The sequence below is a fragment of the Phyllopteryx taeniolatus genome, chromosome 1 (assembly GCF_024500385.1).
Source record: "Phyllopteryx taeniolatus isolate TA_2022b chromosome 1, UOR_Ptae_1.2, whole genome shotgun sequence".
Lineage (NCBI taxonomy): Eukaryota > Metazoa > Chordata > Actinopteri > Syngnathiformes > Syngnathidae > Phyllopteryx > Phyllopteryx taeniolatus.
Genome location: NC_084502.1, coordinates 20672928 through 20698509, shown reverse-complemented (window position 1 = coordinate 20698509; position 25582 = coordinate 20672928). Strand labels below are relative to the sequence as shown.

At 42.3% G+C, this 25582-nt stretch overlaps 1 protein-coding gene across 2 annotated transcripts in view; it reads left to right on the top strand.

The window, feature by feature from the left end:
* Nucleotides 1-5073: 5073 nt before the first annotated feature.
* Nucleotides 5074-25582, top strand: part of mtcl2 (microtubule crosslinking factor 2) — a 101267-nt gene continuing 80758 nt past the window's right edge. For both annotated transcript variants that reach the window (XM_061780050.1, XM_061780039.1), the window contains exons 1-3: nucleotides 5074-6348; nucleotides 14367-14468; nucleotides 15743-15865. In XM_061780050.1, coding sequence (XP_061636034.1) covers nucleotides 5428-6348; nucleotides 14367-14468; nucleotides 15743-15865 — 1146 coding nt within the window. In that variant the 5' untranslated portion in view covers nucleotides 5074-5427. The remainder of the gene's footprint in view (nucleotides 6349-14366; nucleotides 14469-15742; nucleotides 15866-25582) is intronic.

Below are 25582 nucleotides of genomic sequence, written 5' to 3'. Positions count from 1 at the left end.
TTACACCTATATAAGTATTGGAAATTGTACCAGTGTGCATCTTTAAATAAAACAGAAATTAGAAAAGCAAACACTTTCATCTGTATTTTACGAACAAGTTCTGATGTATTTACTCACTGTAAATACTGAAGATCCAATATTCACCGCAAGATGATAGATGACACCACTGGCTCCAGACCGGTGATTCTCAACATCTGTGCCAGCACATTAGTGTGGTGAGAGGTCATCGAGTGTGCCATGGACAATTATCACATTTCACTTAATTGTTCACAAAAAGTCTTATTTATCTACGACAAATCATTTACATTTGTTCATCTGTCTATGCCAGTGATGTATAGTGACAGGAAAAACAATTAGATGCTTTTCCACTAGAAGGCAGAAGGTACAATAAACCTGTGTATCAACCCATGGCCACGCCAGAAGAATAGTTTGTGTTTACTAAACAAACTCAGATTTTACACTAAGTAAATTTGTGAGTGAGACAAGATCATCATTATTTCAGCATTTTTTTGTGACATTTTTTGAGTGGTGTGCCTGGAGAGTTTTTCTAATGTAAAATATGATACGGGGCGGAACCAGAGGGGAGGCCGGGGTAGCACTAGACCCCCCTGAAATCTGATTGGACCCCCCAGGTGCCCCCCTGCCCCCTTATATATATATATACTCACACACACACACACACACACACGCACACACACACAGTGGGTACGGAAAGTTTTCAGACACCCTTAAATTTTTCACTCTTTGTTATATTGCAGCCATTTGTTAAAATCATTTAAGTTCATTTTTTTCCTAATTAATGGACACGCAGCCCCCCATTCTTACAGAAAAAAAACATAATTGTTGAAATTCTTGCTGATTTATTAAAAAAGAAAGAGTGAAATACCACACAGCCATAAGTATTCACTCTTTCCTGTGACACTCATATATTTAACTCGGGTGCTTGTCCATTTCTTCTGATCATCCTTAAAATGGTTCTGGCAGATGTGCCAACCAGTCGTCCACCGTTCCGCCGTTATTGTGTCTATTGTCCTGCAATTGGCTGTGCAACAAAACCTGTCGCCCAACATCAGCTGGGATAGGCCTCACCCTAATGAAAATGGAGGAAGTCATAGATGAGGCATAAATGTACACTATATTGCTAAACCTATTCGCTCACCTGCCTTGACTCAGATATGTATTTAATTGACATCTCATTATTAATCCATAGGGTTTAATATGACATTCCCCTCTGCAGTTATAACAGCTTTTAGGAGTGTGTTTATTGGAATTGATTACCATTTTTCCAGAAGTGCATTTCTGAGGTTACACACTGATGCTGGACAAGAGTGCCTGGCTCTCAGTCTGCGCTCTAATTCATCCCAAATGTGTTCATCCACATAAAAACTCTCTTATCCATGACTTTACGAACTCTATGTCTTTATGTTCTCACAAAGTTGGAAATGTCCAAAATATTAGTCCCTGGGATCCAGTGAAAAGAACTCTGAATGCTTCTGTATGTAGGAACATTACTGGCCTGAACAAAATCCTGCCCTCAACCCGATAGAACACCTTTGGGTTGATTTTGAGTGGACAGTGAGCCAGGCCTTCTCATCCAACAACAGTGTGTGCCCTCACAAATAGGCTCCCAGAAGAATGGGCAGAAATTCCCATGAACTCACTATTAAACCTTGTTGAAAGCCTTCCCACAAGAGTTGAAGCTGTTACAGCCGCAAAGGGTAGACCAGCATGATATTAAACCATATGGATTTAGAGTGGTTATCACGTAAAATTATATGTGAGTCAAGGCAGGTGAGCGAATACTTTTGTCAATATAGTGTATGTTGACCCACACCCAACGCTAAACCTAACCTACTAAAACCCTAAACCCATAATAATACACTATATATATGCTGCAATGGAATGTGAATGTAATAAACATAATAAACACTCTTAAACATTATTTTCCTTTAACAAAAAAAATAAAATAAAAAATTACTCAAATTCTAACCATTATCCCACCTATAGTGCACCTAGTACTCCTTTGAATTTATTATCTCTGTAATCAGGCTGACTCCCCTCAGTATATAATTTATTATCACTATACAGTATATAGGCCATCTTCTGTACCAGGAGGGAGGGAGGACTGACTACAAACGTGTTTCTAGATAAAGCAGGCCACATGAGACTTATTTATACTTGTCGGAGACACTTTCTCTATGAGTCACATAGCTTCAGCACCCCTTGGGTCTGTCTCACATGGAAAATGCACAGATGTTCAATCTGCTCCACTGCTCAACACAGTGATTAGAGGTAAAAAGAAAATGCAGATAATAATACGGTATGCAGCAATCATTAATACACAAGAGTTGCAAATTGCCGTGAGGCATTGTGAGACTGTGGGACGTTTTTGGGTGTGCAGAAAATCTAAATAGAACAAGTCATTTATATCAGTGGTTCTCAAACTACAACTACAACTAGTACCCAATTCGCCGGCCTCCAAGTACTACCATAATGACCGAGTTTAACATACACTAGTATAGTAGGCTAAGTGTTGATCAAAAACTAGGCTGATTTTATTGCACAGTTTGAACATTAACAGTTTTTTTAAATATAGGAACATACTAAAACTGATTGAATGCAAATATTTGTAACAAAAAGTTAAATACAACTCCATTGTACTTAGGCAGTGATTCTTTCACGTACCATCAGAGAGAACCTGAGCACCACTAGTGGTACTCATACCACAGTTTGAGAATGACTGGTTTATATGATTGATAATAAAATGTCAAAGTCCCTGAAATGTTCATTTGGTGAATTGTTTCATTTTAATATTTGAGGGATGTGACTGAAATCAGACAGTAATTATAATCTTTAAAATTAAAATTTAAAAAAACAAGTCAAAACAATTCTGAAAAGATGAATAGGTCAAATTTTATAAATACAGGTTATAGAAAAATACATTCAAAGAAATCAGCAGCTGCTGCACCACCACCACCACCACTACAACATGAATACTTGACAATTACTTACAGTAATTAATCTGCAAGAACAGCAACTCAAGTGGTCTATAATTGTTTAGTAATGTTGACATCCACCAGATGTAAAAATATTTCACCATTACCACTACATTCAAGAATCGTTTACCATTAATTAATGATGACTGACTGTCTCTGTTGTGCCAAAGTACTGGGTTGTGTATGTGCCCACACATAATCACAAACATAAAGTGTCTGTCTCTAATTAGTCACAAATTCTGATGCTAGGCTCTTCTTTAGGGCTCATAGGTTCAGTTACATCACTCCCGTTTATACATTCTGTGTACTGGCTCCCTCTTAATTTCCAGTGCAGCATTTTAACTGTCACTTACAGAATCCTCAAAGGTCAGGATTCTCCACAACTGTGTGGATCTTGTGTCATATCATTGTCCTGTTTGGCCACTGCAGTCTGATGACCGGCTTTTACTGTCCCACACACAAGATTAAAAAACCAAAGTGATAGAGCCTGAAAGTCTGTTGCTCTCAAATTGTGATGTGCACTTCCATTTGGGCTAAAACGTGCATCTTCTGGGGACATTTTAGGCAGGCATTCCAGTGAGATTTGGTTGTATTAACTGTATGATGTTTGGGACAATATATTTTGACCATGTGAAGCACTTTTATTAATAAAATTCAATTATTCACTCAGTCACTCAGTCACTCACTCACGCACTCGCAGTCACAATAGCAGGGTAAACGGTATTACTATTATCTCATCACTTTTATAATAAGCTGCATTTCGTAAACGAGTAGAGTAGACAGAGATGACCTAACCTCAAGGAGTGAATACTGCATTGATGTAGCAGAGATGGTACTCTACAGGTTTCCCCGCCCCCATATGTTACATGTTAAGGATAGAATATATTGTGTACGCCGAATGCCTGGTGTAAAATTTTGCGACTGTGTTAGTGTAGCTCAGACACATTATGGGAACTGATTAAAGATGTTTTAAACTCATATTGTGTTACGTGGTGATATACATGTAAAAAAGACAAAATAGGTGTAACAACCTTTTGACCCATTGATTAAAAGCTGTCTCACAATACTTTTGTCCTCACTGGTGTATCATCTAAAGAGAATTGCACTTCTCCTACTTCTCTATCTTTTCTGACTTTATCACCGTCAGAATGACTGTTTCAGTAAGTCTGCAAACTAGACACCTGCTTTTCTGTTAATACATGAACTTCGTTTCTGATGACATGTTGACCTTGCACAACAGAAAACAGATAAATTAATAATGAGGAGGAGGCCACGTTTGTGTACTGCAGGCAGACTTTGAAGTGAGTTTTATTTAAAGGCAAGTAAAAGTTGATAAGTGAAATGGTGAATAGCGTTGCTTAAATAATGTTCTGCAGTCTTTCTGTAGTGTCACCTAATATTCTCCAGGTGGCGAAATAGAGATGCAGAAAAATCCAAGGCTGCAGACGGATACAGCTGAATTTAACCACATTCAGTATTTTTAATGCCAAAACAATATTTTTTATTTGTTTATATGACTTATTAGAAATGATGACTGCTAATGCAGTTGCATGACTTTCATTGATTTTAACTTCGGTGACTTAGTACGTCATGTATCTTGGCTGTCTATTTTATTTTTTTATTTTTTTACCAAATTAACTATTCATTTTTTTTTAAGATAATACATGTAGGTTCATGTGGAAAACAAGTATTCTTTGTGCACCTCTTTTGAATATTTGTCTACTCTATTGCCATAAAAGATTGCACTGACATGGAAATTTAATTGTGTTGATTTATGAAAGAGTCTGTTTTTATAGTGTAAAAGAAGGTCCAATTCACAAGTATTTGTTCATTTGGAGTTGTGACATTTGGGATTTACAGATGAGCAATTATTTGACTGTTGAGTTTTCATTTGGTTTGATTGTTGTATTTATCAACGATTAAATGAATGCAAACCTGGAAACGATATTTTGAGGACCGCGCGGAGAGGTTTTATAAATATGTTTTTGTTTCTGTTTGTTTTACCTAATATACATTGTTGTGGTTGAAGTGTGTGCCGCACTTCCCGTTATGTGGGCGGGGAGATAATGCGACTTCTCCGCCTACCAGTCTTCACGCACAACTCCTCCTGAAGGCAGACGCCGTAGAACGACAATCGCTGCGGTTTTGAGAGGGAAATGCGTCTTCTTCTGATAAAAGCTCGATTTAATTTAAAGCATTATTAGACACGATTTGCTTTTTATCGGATCCTCTCGCGTGTATTTTCGTGTATTGTTTCACCGCGGGAGCTTTTCATTGTAACCGGAGAGAGGATCTCTCGCTCTCTCTCTCTCTCTCTCTCTCTCTCTCTCTCTCTCACTCTCTCCTTTTGTCTGTGCGTTTTTTAAAATTTATTTCAGTTGAACTTCTGCCTTTCAATTTTGTTTTCAAGCGTTCGGTTCAAACGGAATGAATGACAAAGTCAAAGGAGGTTGATGTCCACAACACCCCGGCTCACCTCCCCTTCGCCTCGCCCAAGGAACGGAGACTCCATCTCCGGCAGACGATGGAAAGCGGAGGCGGGAGAGAGAGCTCGGACAGCGGGCAGGCGCAGCACGCGGAGCTGCCTGCTATATTATTAGCTCAGCGGGGGAAGAAGAAAATTAATCGCGCTCCGTCACCGGCCAGACCCAAGGATGTACCCGGGTGGTCCCTCACGAAGATCCGCGGTGGTATTGGAGTCCCCAGTCTGAGCGTGAAGACGGGAGCCATCCACCTGGGGAGCCGCATTTCCAGGAGGAGCCCCATAGGAGGTTTGAGTGGAAAAGACGGTAAAGCCGATAAAAGTGGTGGCAAATCGACTGGGAAGTCTTCCGCTTCCTCCAAAAACTCGGCTACCAAGATGGCCCAAAGTAGCAGCGGAGCACGGAGGAGGGTTTCGGACGCCAGCACTGGATCGGACGACCTGTCCAAGGATTCCGGCTGCGCCGCTGGGAAGCTCTCCCCCACCGACAGCAGCTCGGAATTGTCTGACTGTGCCTCCGAGGAACACAAACTCTCCACGGACGCCCCCAGTAGTGACACCGACTCGAGGAGCAGTCGAGGCGGCGGGCTGAACGGAGACAACCCGCTCGGGAACGGAACTAGCCAACTACTAGCCGAGGCTAAAAGCTCCACGGAGAGGGGCGACAAGGACCGACTTTCCATTGGTGTTGAGGTCGGCGAGGAGAGCGCGTCTCCGGCTGAGGAACGCTCGGTCACCTCGGCGGACAGCCGGATGCCAGCTAGCACGTCTCTGGCCTTCTCTGACCTCACCGAGGAGTTTGCGGACGGTATGCACGAGGAGTTTGTGAGGGAAATTGAGGAGCTGCGATCTGAGAACGATTACCTCAAAGTAAGTTATTGTTACTGTATATTTGAATTTGTTTGGTCCTCATTTGTGGATTTGGGGGTGCTTTAATATACTGACCAAATTTTCGCACGTCTCCTCCAAGAAGTGAACGTAATGTCGCGCTGTGTTAATTGCATACAGCATACTAATTAGAATCGTTTCCATTATGATTGAGCCTAACCCACACAACGGTACTCCTAGAGATATTAGATCCGATTCATCTCATAACACCAGCTATTTAATATTATTGCCCTGTCTGTTACAAGGGACCCACAAAGCTACTCTGGCTTTCTTGGGCAAGCTCCCTAATGGTGTCTTTAGGGTTTCTGGTACAGTTGACTCAGACATGCTTCTTCTTTTTGGATTCCATCCAAGGCTAATGACTACCAGTACACTGATGTTTTGAGTAGTAGCACATTAGCAAAAAAACATGGAAATATGGAGCTGCTATGCATACCTTATTAATGCATCCAAATTGAAGAGGATCTCTACTGGCCATCAAGTAGTGATTTCCCCCCATGTCTTGATTTCCACTCATTCTGTATTATATCATCAGCATTGGGTGTTAAATTAAGCATCAAATTCCAAGTGCAATTCTCCCATAATAACATTTTAAGGACAATATTAAAAATGCAATGTTTTGTACAGTCTCATTCAACAGCTGTCTGAAGCTACCAGACATCAACAATGCCAAAAATCGAACATCAGTAGTTTGAAGTGGCCTCTTCATGTCATCAACGTTCGATAGTTGAGATACAGCTATACCTGCATCTGCGGACAATAATTTTTTTTTTAATGCATATTGTATATTATGTATCCACTATCATTGAGGCATTAATGAGGGAATGTTTCTATACACTCTAATAGACAGTCAGCAGACAAAAATGATCAGAGGCTGATTAAGGAAGCTGAGTGACTCAACTACAGAAGTAATGTTGGTCAGTTGTTTAGAACTGATTATTGATTAATCATTTCTTGAAGCAACCAAGGTAAAAAGGAGTACACAGTTAGCTGTGAAAAGACGTGGAACATGTCATCAGCTCGAAGTTGAGCTACATCCATGTGGACGTCCGCTATTGCGCAACTGCTCCAGGGTGAATTAGTTTCTTCAATACAACACTGACATTGAAACAGGAGTTCAGAACATTAATTCACTCTGCATTAAAAATAATAATAAAAAAATGTTTCATTTATCGAAATTAGAGCCATATAGTTTAAATTAACTTGGAAGTTATTAACTGCATAACAGATTTATCACTCTAAAACATGTACACAAGTTTCAAATATTAAGTTATTCAATTATTATTAGTTTCAGAATTACGTGTGATCTTGAAAAATAAGCCAAAACAATGGATTGCTTGACTTTTTAAAATTTAACCTTTATCTTGGAAGGGATATGTGATTACATGTGATTGCATGAGCCTCCGTTAGCCGCACCACCCCCCTAAAAAAAGCCTCATGACAACTGCCGGTGCAGCTGTGAGGAACACCTGCTTGGTGCAAATGAACTGAGCATCAAAACCACATGCAGAGGACTTGCAAAATATCTTTTTGTAAATCCAACATGCATTGATATCCCATCCATCCATCCATTTTCTGAGCTGCTTATCCTCACAAGGGTCAAGGGTGTGCTGGAGCCCATCCAGTCATCCTTTTTCTGAGCCGCTTATCCTCACAAGGGTCGTGGGAGTGCTGGAGCCAATCCCAGCTATCATTGGGCAGGAGGCGGGTTACACCCTGAACTGTTTTCCAGCCAATCGCAGGGCACATATAAACAAACAACCATTTGCACTCACATTCACACCTAAGGGCAATTTAGAGTCTTCAATTAACCTACCATGCATGTTTTTGGGATGTGGGAGGAAACCGGAGTGCCCGGAGAAAACCCACGCAGGCATGGGGAGAACATGCAAACTCCACACAGGCGGGGTCGGGGATTGAACCGCGGACCTCAGAACTGTGAGGCAGATGCTCTAACCAGTCGGCCGCATGTGCTGGAGCCTATCCCAGCAATCTTCGGCAGGAGGCGGGTTAGACCCTGAACTGGTTGCCAACCAATCGCAGGGCACACATAAACAAACAACCGTTTGCACTCACATTCACACCTAAGGGCAATTTAGAGTCTTCAATTAACCTACCATGCATGTTTTTGGGATGTGGGAGGAAACCGGAGTGCCCGGAGAAAACCCATGCAGGCACGGGGAGAACATGCAAACTCCACACAGGCGGGGTCGGGGATTGAACCGCGGACCTCAGAACTGTGAGGCAGATGCTCTAACCAGTTGGCCGCATGTGCTGGAGCCTATCCCAGCAATCTTCGGCAGGAGGCGGGTTACACCCTGAACTGGTTGCCAACCAATCGCAGGGCACGCATAAACAACCGTTTGCACTCACATTCACACCTAAGGGCAATTTAGAGTCTTCAATTAACCTACCATGCATGTTTTTGGGATGTGGGAGGAAACCGGAGTGCCCGGAGAAGACCCATGCAGGCATGGGGAGAACATGCAAACTCCACACAGGCGGGGCCGGGATTTGAACCCCAGCCCTCAGAACTGTGAGGCAGACGCTCTAACCAGTCGGTCACCATGATATCCCATTAAAACATATTCCTGTATATTATCTTTGCCATTAAATGTATTATGTTCAAAATGCATAAATAGTGATTAAATCTTTAATTATACAATGTAATGTCATTGTTGCTGCGTTTTGTGCATGTATTGTTCGGTGCCTATATTTTACATAAGGCACCTTGTTGGGTAGCTAAGGGGTCCTTGGAAAGACTTAAAAAAATCTTTATTGAACATTCAGTTTACAAAAAAAGAAAGAGGGACAGAGGTGTTCAGTTTGTTAGTGACAATTGTTTTTTAATATACACAGTAATTATTGTGGCGGCACGGTGGCCGACTGGTTAGAGCGTCAGCCTCACAGTTCTGAGGTGCGGGGTTCAATCCCCGTCCCCGCCTGTGCGGAGTTTGCATGTTCTCCCCGTGCCTGCGTGGGTTTTCTCCGGGCACTCCGGTTTCCTCCCACATCCCAAAAACATGCATGAATTGGAGACTCTAAATTCCCCGTAGGCATGACTGTGAGTGCGAATGGTTGTTTGTTCCTATGTGCCCTGCGATTGGCTGGCAACCAGTTCAGGGTGTACCCCGCCTCCTGCCCGATGACAGCTGGGATAGGCTCCAGCACGCCCGCGACCCTAGTGAGGAGAAGCGGCTCAGAAAATGGATGGATGGACAGTAATTATTGTGTAATATTTTCTGCTACAAAAAATGCAAAATAACCACCCTAGTGAGGATAAGCGTAAAATAAAATGGATTGATGGATGGATAATATGTTTAGATAGAATTTTCCAAACGGGAGACATGAGGCTTCTGCTAGGTAAAATACGTAATTTCCGGTATAAATACGTGTCATTTCCGCTACATCATTTTCGGTGCACCACCAAATGGGCCATGTCGCCAGTCAACACAAAATATAAAAGATCAAATAGTGAAAAATACACAAAGATGTTACAGGCGCTACAAGGCTTAATCAGAATTTTGTCATCTCCTCCAGTCGTTGCTTGTGTGAAACTGACTTTTTTTTTTTTTTTAGATTACATACATTCTCACTTTAATGAGACAAAAAAATATTTTCCCCAGTGTACACTGTGTATCACAAGACTGTTTTCAGAGCAAATGTTGCTACTAGGCTCTAATTTTGAACACGAGACTGCAATCTGGCCTTTGTATGGTTCATCTTCTTCTTTTGACTTGCTCACTGCTCACATGACAGAGAAAACCTCGTCCCTATTGTTCTTCCTAGTTAGCTGTGAAAAGCGGGTCAGTGGAACATTTCTCTCTCAGCACATTAACTTGTGATTCCCAAGCTCCGTGACCTCACATCCTCACTCTCTGTGGTCGTGTTTTCTCCGCCTCACTGTCTACACGGGTTTCATGCTCTGTTTGCCCCACCTTTTCCGTTACCAGTTTATCCTTCCTATTTCCCGCCTTTCCTGTCTTTTTGACCTCCCATTTCCTGTTTTCGCCTTTACTTCACTGTCTTCCCTCAATAGTAAGCTCCTGCTAATAAGTTAGTATGTTTTCCTCTGCTTGGGTTTAATTAATTAATTTATTTATAACCTAGCAATTTCCTCTCTACAGTTTTAGATCTGCAGCACTTTGAAAAAGTCTCAGGCCACCATTTAAGTTTTAAGGATGCAATGCCAATTGTCAAAAATAAACACAAACGCTAACGTTAGCTTATTCTATTATTGTGCCTTAATTCTGGATGCAGTAGTATTGTACTCCACAGTCTCCACTTTGCTGCAGTAGGTTGTTTTTTTTAGCCGCTCTCAGTCTCCTCTCAAATGAAATAATATTTTTACAGGCTGCAGAGGTGACATATGTACGTCACAGTTTTGACTGCATTTTTTGCAAATCAAATATGTAAGTCATTTATTTTTAAGGGTAATGTTGTAAGATGAATTTGAAATGATATTAAAATGTTTTTGGGATCATAGTTGAAAATTGTGTTAGTGTTATATTTACGGTTTAAACTATAAATATGGGCAATTATTTCACTGGCATTGCTTTGCTATTTACAGCAGGGTTAAGATAGCTATCCCCCGCAAATAGTGGGGGTTTACTGTAGATATATATGTATTAACGGGTAATTGCTGTATGGATGCAGGACCAGGAGTTATAATGTCAAAAGTTGTATTTGGATTTGATCTAGCTATATTTAACATCGAAAATCTCAATGTTTAGACATTATCGCTGTCAGATCAGGTTGTAACATACAGCGGCTTGAATCCAAGGTCAGTGTTAACATACAGGATGATACTTTATTGGTGATGACCTATCTTTCCTCAACCTCAATGTTCATACTCTATAAGTGCAGACACACCATGCCCGCAGCTGTTCTATCTTGATATCTTTTTATACACGCACACACAGAGGTTTTTTTTTGCCACGGTTGGATTTCAGCAGTCGCTGACCCACATATTCCAGTGTAGTAAATGATGACAGCACTATTACTCTCACAGGAAAATCATGTTCTTTTTGGCTACATACACACTCTGGGAATCACTCTACGAGTTTAACAGTGTCCCACAAACACAAGTGACCCAATCCCTGTTGGAGCCATGCACATACTTTTATTCACAGTGACCTGATATGATTAATGCTCTTCTACTGAAATGAATAATTCATTCCTACCATGTACAAGATTCTTGAATTATCATCATACTAGTGTGTGCGCCTTGTGCATCCTCTGTCACGTTATATTCTGTTTCTAGTTTCCAGTGGCGGAGTCTATGTTCTTAAGGCCTCTTTATACACCCGCGCTCGCTCGGGCGACAGCGCCCGCATTGCATCACATGACTGACGCATTGGTCCGTGCGGCTCCTATACGACACTTGACGCGCACACAGCACAAATTGTTGCTGCGCGCAGAATGCCGCAGAGATCATCTCGTGATTGGTCCCTTTTAGTCACATGCTGTGATGACATACTAAGCTTTCGCCTTGGTTCATTAATACTGCCATCTTTAAAAAAACAAAACACCTATACATCATTGTTGTTGCTTTGGTGCTTGTTCCGGAAAGTAAAAACGGCTACCGAAATTGGCCGTAAAATGCAGAGGAAACTCCACCCTGTGTTATCCTAGCCAATAGCAGCCGTAGCGACACCCCCGACATGGAGAAGAACTGCAGCACATTTTCAAAACAGCGCGCGTGGGTTCATTTGCCAATGCAAATGATGCCCTATGGGGGGCACAAGCCAGTGAAAACTGTAGGCCGGTCCCAAGCCCGGACAAATGCAGAGGGTTGTGTCAGGACGGGCATCCAGCTTAAAACTTTGCCAAACAAATATAAGCGTTCATCCAAAGAATTCCAAACCGGATCAGTCGCGACCCGGGTTAACAACGTCCGCCACCAGCACCGTTAACGTGCAGGGCGCCAGTGGAAATTCAGCTACTGTGATGGAGGTAGAAAGCGGGTTCTTTGGCAGAAATAGAAGAGGAAAGCACAGAGCCTAGAACTGAATGTGGAGACTTTGAATGTTGGGACTATGACAAGAAAATCTCGGGAGTTGGTTGACATGATGATTAGGAGAAAGGTTGATATATTGCAGAGCAGGTGGATAGGCTGAAAGGCTAGAAGTTCAGGGGCAGGGTTCAAATTATTTTACAATGGTGTAAATGGGAAGAGAAATGGAGTAGGGGTTATTTTAAAGAACATTGGTGGTGGGACTGCATAAGGGATCAGCCCTTAGCCCCTTCCTGTTTGCAGTGGTGATGGCTCGGCTGACAGATGAGGTTAGGCTCGAATCCCCATGGACCATTATGTTCACAGATGACATTATGATCTGCAGTGAAAGCCGGGAGCGGGTGGAGGAATATTTAGAATGGTGGAGGCATGCACAGGAAAGGAGAGGAATGAAGATTAGCCAAAGTAAGACAGAATATATGTGCATGAATGAGAGGGGTGGAGGGGGAAAAGTGAGGCTACAGGGAGAAGAGATAAAGAGGGTGGATGACTTTAAATACTTGGGGTCAACAGTGCAGAGCAATGGTGAGTGTGGTAAGGAAGTGAAGGAACGGGTCCAACCAGGTTGGAATGGGTGGAGTCTCTGCTAGGATGAAGGGCAAAGTTTATATAAGACAGTGGTGAGGCCAGCCATGATGTACGGATTAGAGACAGCGGCACTGAAGAGACAACAGCAAGCAGAGCTGGAGGTGGCGGAAATGAAGATGTTGAGGTTCTCTCTAGGAGTGACCAGGTTGGATAGGATTAGAAATGAGCTCATCAGAGAGACACCCAAGGTTAGATGTTTTGGAGACAAAGTTAGAGAGAGTAGACTTTGATGGTTTGGACACGTCCAGAGGAGAAATAGTGAGTGTATCGGTAGAAGGATGATGAGGATGGAGCTGCCAGGCAAGAGAGCTACAGGAAGACCAAAGAGAAGGTTGATGAATGTAGTGAGGGAAGACATGAGGGCAGTTGGTGTTAGAGAAGAGGATGCAGTAGATACAGTAGGCTTACATGGAAAAGGATGACATACTATGGCGACCCCTAACGGAACAAGCCGAAAGAAAAAGAAGAAAAAAACAATGAACTGTCACTGAGCACTGATGAAGAATCAATAGATCTTACGATACTATTATGTAAACTTTTTTTGTTGCACAAAAGATCCATCAATCCATCCATTTTCTGAGCCGCTTCAAGGGTCGCGGGAGTGCTGGAGCCTATCCCAGCTATCAACGGGCAGGAGGCGGGGTACACCCTGAACTGGTTGCCAGCCAATCGCAGAGCACATTTAAACAAACAACCATTCGCACTCACATTCACACCTATGGGCAATTTAGAGTCTTCAATCAACCTACCACGCATGTTTTTGGGATGTGGGAGGAAACCGGAGTGCCCAGACAAAACCCATGCAGGCACGGAGAGAACATGCAAACTCCACACACCCCGGTCCTCAGAACTGTGAGGCAGACGCTCTAACCAGTCGGCTACCGTGCCGCCTACTCAGAAGATGTTTTGCTAAATTCAATGACCTCTTTTATATAAAAAGGGGATATTGCTTTGTACTTCATTTTAAGTGTCATATTAGTCATCTTCATATTCAGGGTGATTGTGAAAAAGTCATGTCAGTTTATGGCAAGAGGCAGTGATTATGGAAAGGATTCAACCATCTATAAAGGCAGCTCATGTCTCATGATGATTTTCTTCATTTCTTCGTAAGAATTTTAGACTGATAACTTATTCTTAATGAGTCACTAAGGGCTGGACGGTGGAGTATTTGGTTAGCACATCTGCCCCATACTGTAGTAAAAAGTTGTACCATGTAATGTAAACCCAGCCAAAATTGCCCACAGGTGTGAATCTGAGTATGAACGGTTCTTTGTATGTGCCCTCTGATTGCCCAAAATCAACTGGCATTGGCTCCAGCTCACTTGTGACCCTGAAAAGGATAAGCAGTAGAAAACGGATGGATGAATCACTCCTGTGTCTTCCTTTCTGTTTCCAGGATGAGATGGAAGAGTTGCGATCCGAAATGCTGGAGATGAGGGACATGTACATGGAGGACGACGTCTACCAGCTGCAGGAACTGCGGCAACAGCTGGAGCAGGTGTGTATGCATGTGTCTGTGTCTATCTCTGTGTGTGCAGGCAGGCACTACTTAATGTGAGCTCAGCCTCTCACCAAACCTAATTTTCTTTGTTCACATACTTTGAAAACACATGGGTGGAACAGAGAGTGCTGCAGAATGTTTTTAAGCCGTATAAATACAGTTGAACCTCTAAAGGCCTTTTCACACTGAACTTAGCGCAGCACAGTGTGCCTTCGAGGCCTCCAACAACCCATTTATTGTGTATGTGCCGCCGGGGCTAAATTCGCGCATCCAATAGAAGAGTTGGTGAGTGATTTCCGATTGACAAAAGAAAGAGATTTTGGTGGAGTTGTATATTGAACACAGCATGACGAAAATTTTATTAATGTGCTGTCCCAGTGTCCCGAGCTATGGGAAACGAGACAAATTTTATACAGTGACGTGGTAAAAAGCAAACTGCTTCCTGCTCAGCCAGAAATACACATCGAAGCGGTCTTTATGAGCCCGAACTCCTCCAGATCCTGCTGTGGTATTAGAATCAGATGGACCCATTCCCCTTTTTTAGCTGCTGCTACTCTCCTGCTCCATATTAGAAGTAACACCAGGTCTTTCTGTTGTAACAATGGCAAATACAATTGCCAGGCTACGCCCTAGTTTACCTCCATTCCGGGCACCAGGTTGCTTCCTGTTCGGTCATTTAGCAACCAGTGTCAAATATGGGCAAGCTTGCTCCATGTTGCCATCATCACTGCACCATTCGATGTTCTACCCGGCGGTGCGCACCTTGAAAAACCAAGTGTAATGCTTAAGCTCTTTAATTCAGATTCAAGATTTGTGGAAAAAACATACATTTAAAGTACAATATACAGTGGAACATGGATAGAACATTGCGATTGGCTGGCAACCAGTTCAGGCTGTACCCCGCCTCCTGCCCGATGATAGCTGGGATAGGTTCCAGCACGCCCGCGACCCTGGTGAGGAGAAGCGGCTCAGAAAATGGATGGATGGATGGATAGAACAGAGTAACACGTGGGGCGGGTTGTCCAATACAGCCGATTGTCCGTTACATTGAAGCACTTTTTTTGAAGCCGTACTCACCCATATTACTGTATTGTACAAAATTATTGTTTTGAAGGTTTTTTTTGTGGCCTACAACACATTCAATTGCATTTAGTTTGTCTTTGGATCAGAACGAAGTTCATCTTCAAATTTCTTCATAATCCGCTTCCAACATTTTGAATATTTGTCTCTTACGAAAGTATTATGGTCCTGAGTGTGTCTTTGATGGACAGGCAAACAAGACCTGCCGCATTCTGCAGTACCGACTGAGGAAATCGGAGCGGCGTTCCCTTCGAGTGGCCCAAACAGGGCAAGTGGACGGTGAACTGATCCGAACCTTGGAGCAAGACGTCAAAGTAAGTCTTTGCTTCAAAGCTCTGTCGTAGTACTGTATATTAAGCTGTCATGATTGAAGAAGAAGAAGAAGAAGAATCACCTTTTATTGTCATGAACATGCATGCATGCACACGAAATTCGTTCTCTGCATTTTACCCATCACAGTGAACACGTACACGTTAATTGAACACACTGGAGCAGGGGGCAGCTGAATAGCCCGGGGAGCATTTCGGGGTATCAGTGTCTTGCTCAAGGACACCACAGCCGTGAGTCCGGGGGATGTTGGCGGATAATCCAGTCGGGGTTGTGAACCTAGGTCCACCACGGTGGCAGGCAATGATCTTAACCATTGGGCCACGGCTGCCCAATGGTTAAGATCCCTCTCTTGACAGAGAAGGTTTATGGGCACATAAGAAAGAGCTACACGCTTGTGATTAGATGATGTGGCTGTTGTTGATGTAGCTATTTTAGTTTTGTTAGGGAAAATGTACAGTTGTTCATTCTTCCCATAGCCCGATTCTTTCCATCACTGGAACGTGACATTTCTACCAAAGACAGCTCTACCATCAAACTCCATCCTGACTTTACCACTGCTTTTGGTACCTTAACTAAAGAATGCCTGGTAGTAATCCAGTTCAGATCAGCAATATGAGATACCCGTCACAACTTTTAACAATGGAAGTGCACAATTAAGTATCAAGCTTAATCAAATGACCTTTTTGGCTTAAACAAGGCCTTAAAAGTTGAGTCTTGTTAACCCATGTAGCATTACATAAAGTTTGTTAACAAACTATAATGTACAACCCCAATTCCAATGAAGTTGGGACGTTCTGTTAATAAAAACAGAATACAATCATTTGCAAATCATGTTCAACCTATATTTAATTGAATACACTACAAAGACAAGACATTTAATGTTCAAACTGATAAACTTTATTTTTTTTTAGCAAATAATCATTAACTTAGAATTTTATGGCTGCAACACGTTCCAAAAAAGCTGGGACAGGGTCATGTTTACCACTGTGTTACATCACCTTTTCTTTTAACAACATTAAATAAACGTTTGGGAACTGAGGACATTAATTGTTGAAGCTTTGTAGGTGGAATTCTTTCCCATTCTTGCTTGATGTACAGCTTCAGCTGTTCAACAGTCCGGGGTCGCTGTTGTCGTATTTTACGCTTCATAATGCACCACAGGAGACAGGTCTGGACTGCAGGTAGGCCAGTCTAGTACCCGCACTCTTTTACTAAGAAGCCAGGCTGCCAGAATGTGGTTTGGCATTGTCTTGCTGAAATAAGCAGGGGCGTCCATGAAAAAGACGTTGCTTGGATGGCAGCATATGTTTCTCCAAAACCTGTATGTAGCTTTCAGAATTAATGCTGCCTTCACAGATGTGTGAGTTACCCATCCCATTGGCACTAACACAGCCCCATACCATCACAGATGCTGGCTTTTGAACTTTGCGTCCATAACAGTCTGGATAGTTCTTTTCCTCTTTGGCCCGGAGGACACGACGTCCACAATTTCCAAAAACAATTTGAAATGTGGACTCGTCGCACCACAGATCACTTTTCCACTTTGCACCAGTCCATCTTAGATGAGCTCGGGCCCAGAGAAGGTGTTTCTGGGTGTTGTTGATAAATGGCTTTTGCTTTGCATAGTAGAGTTTCAAGTTGCACTTACGGATGTAGCGCCGACTGTATTTACTGACATTGGTTTCCTGAAGTGTTCCTGAGCCCATGTGGTGATATCCTTTACACATTGATGTCGGTTCTTGATGCAGTGCCGCCTGAGGGATCGAAGGTCACAGGTCACATTCAATGTTGGTTTTCGGCCTTGCCGCTTACATGCAGTGATTTCTCCAGTTTCTCTGAACCATCCATCCATCCATTTTCTGAGGCGCTTTTCCTCACTAGGGTCGCGAGCGTGCTGGAGCCTATCCCAGCTATCATCGGGCAGGAGGCGGGGTACACCCTAAACTGGTTGCCAGCCAATCGCAGGGCACATACAAACAAACAACATTCGCACTCACATTCACACCTAGGGGCAATTTAGAGTCCCCAATTAATGCATGTTTTTGGGATGTGGGAGGAAACCGGAGTGCCCGGAGAAAACCCACACAGGCACAGGGAGAACATGCAAACTCCACACAGGTGGGACCGGGGATTGAACCCCGCTCCTCAGAACTGTGAGGCTGACGCTCTAACCAGTCGTCCACCGTGCCGCCTTTCTCTTAACCGTTTGATGATATTATGGACCGTAGATATTGAAATCCCTAAATTCATTGCAATTGTACGTTGAAGAACATTGTCCTTAAACTGTTCGACTATTTTCTCACGCACTTGTTCACAAAGAGGTGGACCTCGCCCCATCTTTGCTTGTGAATGATTGAGCAATTCAGGGAAGCTCCTTTTATACCCAATCATGGCACCCACCTTTTCCCAATTAGCCCGTTCACCTGTGTGATGTTCCAAACAGGTGTTTGATGAGCATTCCTCAACTTTCTCAGTCTTTTTTTTGCCACCTCTCCCAGCTTTTTTGGAACGTGTTGCAGCCATAAAATTAAAAGTTAATGATTATTTGCTAAAAACAATAAAGCTTATCAGTTTGAACATTATATATCTTGTCTTTGTAGTGTATTCAATTAAATATAGGTTGAACATGATTTGCAAATCATTGTATTCTGTTTTCATTTATGTTTAACACAACGTCCCAACTTCATTGGAATTGTGGTTGTATTTTCCTCAAATAACCTTGGTCAGGGATGACCTAGTTCTTCTACAATCTAAAGGCTGTGGTGAGGTCATGCTTCAAAACCTCCTTTAAAATTGCTTGGGTTTGATTGTCAGGCTGCCTTAGGGCAGTGAATCACGCTCTCGAGTTAAACTGACCGCAATGGCATGTGCACGCACGGGCAAACAGTTCAGGTGTGTCTGTCTGTGTTTCTGTCTGTCTTGTCACTGAAAGGTGGATAGACACTATCAGATCCCAAGGAGGACAAAGAAAGTGTTAAACCCTAAGAGTCAGTTTGTGTGAGTGTTTGTGTGGTATCACGTCATACTCCCTTGCCTTCTCTGTTTGCGGTTCAGCTGCTGTCTCACCATCTGGTTGTCCTGAAAGAAGGAAGGATGGAAAGAGGAAGTGCAAGGGATGATTATACATGTGTGGGTGTAAAATAAAAAAATAAAAAGTGAGGGGCGACTGGTAACTGTTTGAAAATTCTAATCAGCAGATCGGAGTGAGCAGTGAGGCAGGGCCGGGGGTGGGTGCGAGTAAAACGGGGACAAGACTACGGATGGAACATAATTGAAGAGAGACTGTGGAGTTGATTTGAAATAAGATCTGACTTCAGTTTTAATTTTAAAGGTTTAAATGTAAATTGAAAGATGCTATAGAAAAAGAGTAAGGCTTGTTCATACCATGACCATGGAAAGAATTTGTATTTGATTTTTGGCTTTTCATATGCATACAACATGCATTATAAGTCTGGAAAACAGATATTTTTGTAAAACTATGGCATGGGTACTTTACAAAACAGTGAATGATTCCCCCTTTCCACAATTTGCCATTGTTCTTATTGTGCCTTTCCGCACATTAATTTCTTCTGTTTGGCTGCAATGGTCATGAGGCGTTATAGCGGCCCCTATGGTTTAGGTATTCACTTAAGACCCTGTGAAAATGTATACAAAATCTGAAGGCATTGTGGTGGAGTGATGTTGGGGATTTCTTTTTAATCGCATGTACATGTGGAAAGCTTTAGTCAGAGCAGCAGTTGGCTGCAGTACCAAATACATCATGGGTGAAAATTGACACTGGTGGGAGACACAAGCTGACATCGCTGTGTGTCCCTCAACAACACATAAGTGATTGTTGCCTTGCTGCCAGGGCCAAATGCTGGCAGGGGGTCAAGTTACACTACATTGTGTTCTCTGTGTGTGTATGTGTGTGCGTGCGTAGTCACTCCTGAGGTAATGTTGTCATTTGCCTTATGAGGGTCCGATATTAAGCCTTTTTGAGTGGTGGCCCTGTCAGAACCGGTACTGGCCCCATATATTCATGATATAATACATTAGCTTTTAGTGATTATTTCGTATTTAGCATCTTTATACAATTGCGTTCATGGCAATGACTGTGTTCTAATCTCACTAAAATCAAGGCATTGCAATTGCACAAGTTAATATTGATGCATCAAAGAATAAACATGTGTCCCAGCATGGAGAAATGAAACAAATGTCATTAAAATGGACATGAGGTTAAAGCTGAAGACTGACATTGAAAAACACATAAAAAAATAAAATTAATGCCTGTAATGATTTTTTAAATGGAATATTTTTTTTTCTGTCCCAGTACTTGTTTGAATGTAAAAACATCTTTTACTTCAATGCCAAAGCTTAATGGCAGTGCTGTGGCTCTACATAATGCAAAGATGAGTCATAACAGAGATGTGTAACATCACATAACATCCACTGCATCTTCTTCTTCTTCTATTAACACCTCTTGTTGAGGCTGATCCCTCTTTTAGAATCAGTGTTGCAATAAACACACGCACACAAAGCCAAACAAAAAGTCAGCATACGGGGAGTTGATCCATTGATCCCAGCTGAACTGAAGTCTAGCACGATGTCATGCATGAGGATGACAGTGGTTTGAAGTTTGTGCAACTTTGGAGACATATTTTACCAAATATGACCTTGGTGGAATACTTTTTGGGAGGTTCCACTGTATGTGGTATCTCATCTAACTGATAGAAAAACACATACAGTATTTAATTGAACGGTTTGTTTTTCCTATCAATTAATGTTGTTAAAATAATACACGCTAACCTCCGAGCCACTTTTGAAAGCAGAGCAAAAAAAGTGTATCTGTTGTTAATGTGGTTCTTTTTGCACATGAGTAACCATCCAGCCATTCTCTGTACCGCTTATCCTTACTAGGGTCGCGAGTGTGCTGGAGCCTATCCTGTCTGACTGGCCGAGAAGCAGGGCACACCCTGAACTGGTCGCAGGCCAATCGCAGGGCACATATAGACAAACAACCAGTCACATTCACACTAATGTAAAATAAATATTTAGAAAATATTATATGGTGCTGTTGTCTAGTCAGCATTCTGCTTCATTGTGACAACTTGACCTTGACTTCTTGAGCTCCACAAAACTGAGCTCATCTGCTTTACCAAATTGGCTTAACTACTGCTTATGCTCGAAGGCACTGATTTGATAGCGCGCACACTCACTCTCCTCACATTCCCTCTATCTTACTGCTCATTTCTTAGGACTACCAGAGCATGAAAACTCTCACGACAGATGCAGTATGTACTGTTGACAGTCAGGCGACTGTTATTTTTAAATACATCACGTCTGTTTGTTTTATAATGTGTGTCAGTGTCACTACACACGTGACTCGGCGATTGTGTTCCCAGAACAAAAACAGAATTTCCTTGAGAACGCCTGACATAATTACTCTAATTTTCTGTCTATCTATTTTAGTCCATTTTAGATGGATTTACCATATACAGTTAAGTGCGTGAGAGCTATGTAATTCTATTGACTGCTGCGCAGCACAAACAGGAAGTAATGCAAAACTTCTTATTACTGCCAAATAAGGAGGTTATGCTGTAAAATACCTATTTTGCAGAGTCAAAACTGAGCATTACCTCTGCCAGATGTAAAAACGTGAGGGTGAAAGGTGGTCCAGTATTGTTTTGTTCGCCATAGTTTGTTTGCAGAATAATGCAAGAAAATTACTACCAAGATCCCATTTAATGTTGGTGCAATTCTGAATAAAATTGCGAATAGCATGAGTCACCTACCTTTACCTAATCCTAAACTCTAGGAAATGATGAAAGTTCTCCCTCTGCCCCAGGATCAAAACACGGCATTTCCCCGACATCTTACGTCATCGATTTGTTTTATTGCATGTAGGTGTTGTTTATGTTGCGTGGCATTTCATCTTTGTTATAAAACTGTTATAAAAGTGTAAGATAATGTTAAATAACTATAATAATAGTAGTGACAAAACAATACAATAAACATTCTTAAACATTCACAGACCTGATCGATAGCAACTCCACACAATATTCTGCTAAAAAAAAACAGACTGAAACAGTTCAAAACATTCTCCTCTTCCATTGAAACTAATTGATTAGTAATATCCTCCAGGATTGATCAAAGAAGTTTCCTTTGTTTGTAGGTGTAGCTGATGTTGTTTCCATTGACTCATTCACTGCCATTGACGGCTATATCATTCAAATAGCCATGTTAGAGGTCAGAGGACAAAGATTTAAAAGTTTTTCTTGATGACTCTAGAACCCCTTTACAAACCACATCTGCCATTTCAAAGTGATTATATAGCAGATATACAGGGGTTAAATCGATAAATATGATGCAGACTGCGCCTTCTGCTTTTTGCATCCAGCGCCTTCCGGTCTTCGTCTCTTTCCGGCGCTGTGACGTCACACGAGCCAAACAGCCTGTTCATTCGGCGTTGTGTGCTATTGTTCCATGCTGTTGTTCCGGTCCTTGTGTATTTGTTGTCTCATGATTTAATGATGTCACAATGGTTTATTGTGTGGCATTTGGTTGTACAAATGGTTCAGGCAGTGACAAGAGTTTTAATTTTTTGGCTTTCCAAGTGAGAAAGGAATACATGACCAGTGGATAGGGAAAGTCACTCGACAGGGGAAGAAACGTGGTCAGCTATGGGTGCCTAGCAAGCATTCCAAACTGTGCTGATCTCTTCGAGCCGGTGTGTTTTGAGGAAGATTTAGCAGAAAGTATTGGATACAGAGGTAGAGGCTGAAACCAGCTGCGGTGCAAACTATTTTTCCTACGGCCATCGGGACCTCAACCGCCAGCAACAGAACTAAATCTCGCAGCCGCCACGGTGCAGCAGCGAAGCGGCGCAGACAAGAGGAGAGGATTTCCTTGTATATACCTACGACTCTATTATGGTTACTATGCACTGGGGAGTAGGAAAAAAAGACCCACCCAGTACTTTTCAGTACTGTGTACCTTTGCCTACAAGCCAACAGACTTTCTGTGCGGCGTGTTATAACGCTACTCGAGCGACACAATATATAGGAATACTGCATACTATGTAAAAGCTTGTGCCATGTCACAGAAACATATATGAAGATATAATACGTATAGTTGTGATAAAAAATATTGGCACCCCTGGCGTGCCATTATTTCTAGCCATCCATCCATCCATCCATCCATTTTCTGAGCCGCTTCTCCTCACTAGGGTCGCGGGCGTGCTGGAGCCTATCCCAGCTATCATCGGGCAGGAGGTGGGGTACACCCTGAACTGGTTGCCAGCCAATCGCAGGGCACATACAAACAAACAATCATTCTCACTCACATTCACACCTATGGGCAATTTAGAGTCTCCAATGTATGCATGTTTCTGGGATGTGGGAGGAAACCGGAGTGCCCGGAGAAAACCCACGCAGGCACGGGGAGAACATGCAAACTCCACACAGGCGGGGCTGGGGATTGAACCCCGGTCCTCAGAACTGTGAGGCTGACGCTCTAACCAGTCGGCCTCCGTGCCGCCTATTTCTAGCCATGACTGTATAAAAAGACATGCTTTTGACATACCGTCACATCGACCCACTGGCCACTCTCTTTTTCTGTTGTACAGCTGCTACTTGGCTGTTTGTCATCGTCACTGTCAGGTTTCGACCTGATCGGCTCAAACATGGAAGGTTTGACGATGCCAAGTTCAGTTGGGTGCTCCTGTACGTAGAAATCCTCTTCCTCCTCCTCATTCCAACACGTTCCTCGCCATTTTGTATAGAGTATAGCGCGCTGTGTTTGTCAATTGCAACGTCACTTCTGGTAGCCCTCGTGGTGGATAGAGTAACCACATCCCGGTGTCTTGAGCTTCGGGTATGTTCGGGGAGGGCTCTATATGCGTCATTGAACCTAATTTTTAGCTAAACTATGGTTGAAAACTTGCTGGAAGTTACATGCATGTATATCATAACATATACACAATGCAAATATGAATTTTAACTGACCCCATAACATCTTTGTCATCTTTAACTGGGAGGGCTGGCAGTGAACGTCCATATGAGTGAGTGAATGAATGAATGGAGTTAGTTTTCTTCTTGACTTATTTACATAACATCCCAATCCACTTCCTCCTCATCCGTCTGCCTTATTTGCTTAAAAATGACCTCACTCAAAGGACCTTCTGTTATGTGTTATCTGTACATCTCGCACGCATGCATGCATGCACTCTCTCTTTCTCGCTCTCTCTCTCTCTCTCTCACTCTCTCTCCCTCACACACACAAACGCACACACACACATACACATACACCTTCATCCTGTGATACTCATCACCGTGCCTGATATCCAGTCTCTTAAGGAGACTTACTTTACCCTTCGGAGAACTCCGGGTCAGCCAAATGTCTTGAAGCACCAAACATCTCCTTACTTTAATGTCTAACACTACTGTTAGACTGGTCTTTTGTTGAAGCATGAGGACTGCAACTCTGTTAGTCGAAAAATTAATTAATTAATTAAAGGCAGTTCTATCTGAAAAGCCTCATCTCAAGAGGTTTTGTACTGCCTGGGTGATTGCAGGCTTACCAGTCCAGGAAGTAAAGCTTCTACATGAGTGTCATACCCCTTATCCCTCCTGACAATAGGAAATGTGGTTCAAGTTGATACTAGATTTCCTCTACAGGCAGTACACAAAATTGTATTTAATTTATTCCTAGCTGCTAGCTTTGGGATGTAGCAAAACATGCAGAGGATTGTGAGTACTCATCACATTCCATCATCCCTCTGCATCCAATCCGAAGATAGATGGATCAGAGCTTGTCCTCGGAACAGCTGCCGTGCCAACGTCCCACTCTCTCTTTCACACATAATGGTTTTATATATAGATGTGCAGCAGATTAGTTGTGATGTAACATCCTCTAAATGGGTGTCGAGAGGACTTCGTGTTGGGCGGATGTCAAAAAGGAAAACTACTGTCACCACTGAACATAAACACCAGGGCTGCCTATGAAACCTGCCTGTAAAACGCTCAGTAATAATACACGTAAGATTCTTATATGTTGAAATTTACTGAGCAAATGTTAGGCAAATTTTGGTTTGTACATGCCTTGATGTGTTATAATAGCAGTTGCAATTTTGTATCATGGAATGTTAAGCTATTATTCTGTTTTCTGTTTTTCCAATATGGATTTTATATCTAATATAAAGTAGTGTTTCAATTGTACAATTAATCTTAAAAAAAAAAAAAAAAGAAACTCTCATAATATAAAATGGAACTTCCAAAATCGAACCCTATGCACGCCAAGATGCAGGTCAATTTTCAAATGTTTTTCCCATTGGACGCAATTATTAATTGAAGTAATCTTTTCCAAGGTCAAAGCGTTGCCATCATAACACCAAATTGATTTGGGCAGGCAGTTTTAAATCAGAATAATCTTTTTTTTCGCCAAATGACTTGTACTTTGGATGATCAATTACTCCCGGGACCCCTGGATCGGCAATCAATCTTAGGATCCCTCCTTGTCGTCACTTTTGTGGTGGACATTTCTCTTTTGCAGAATAATTAAGACATCATTCTTGTCCTTGTGGGTTTTTATTACACAGAGCTATTTACAGCTATTTACAAAAAGATAATGGGAGAGTGGAGAAAGTGCAAGGTAAGGGGAGGGGAGGATGGAGGACGGAAGCATTCAGCCAGCAGCAAGGGTTCTCTCTCTCCTTCTGAAGC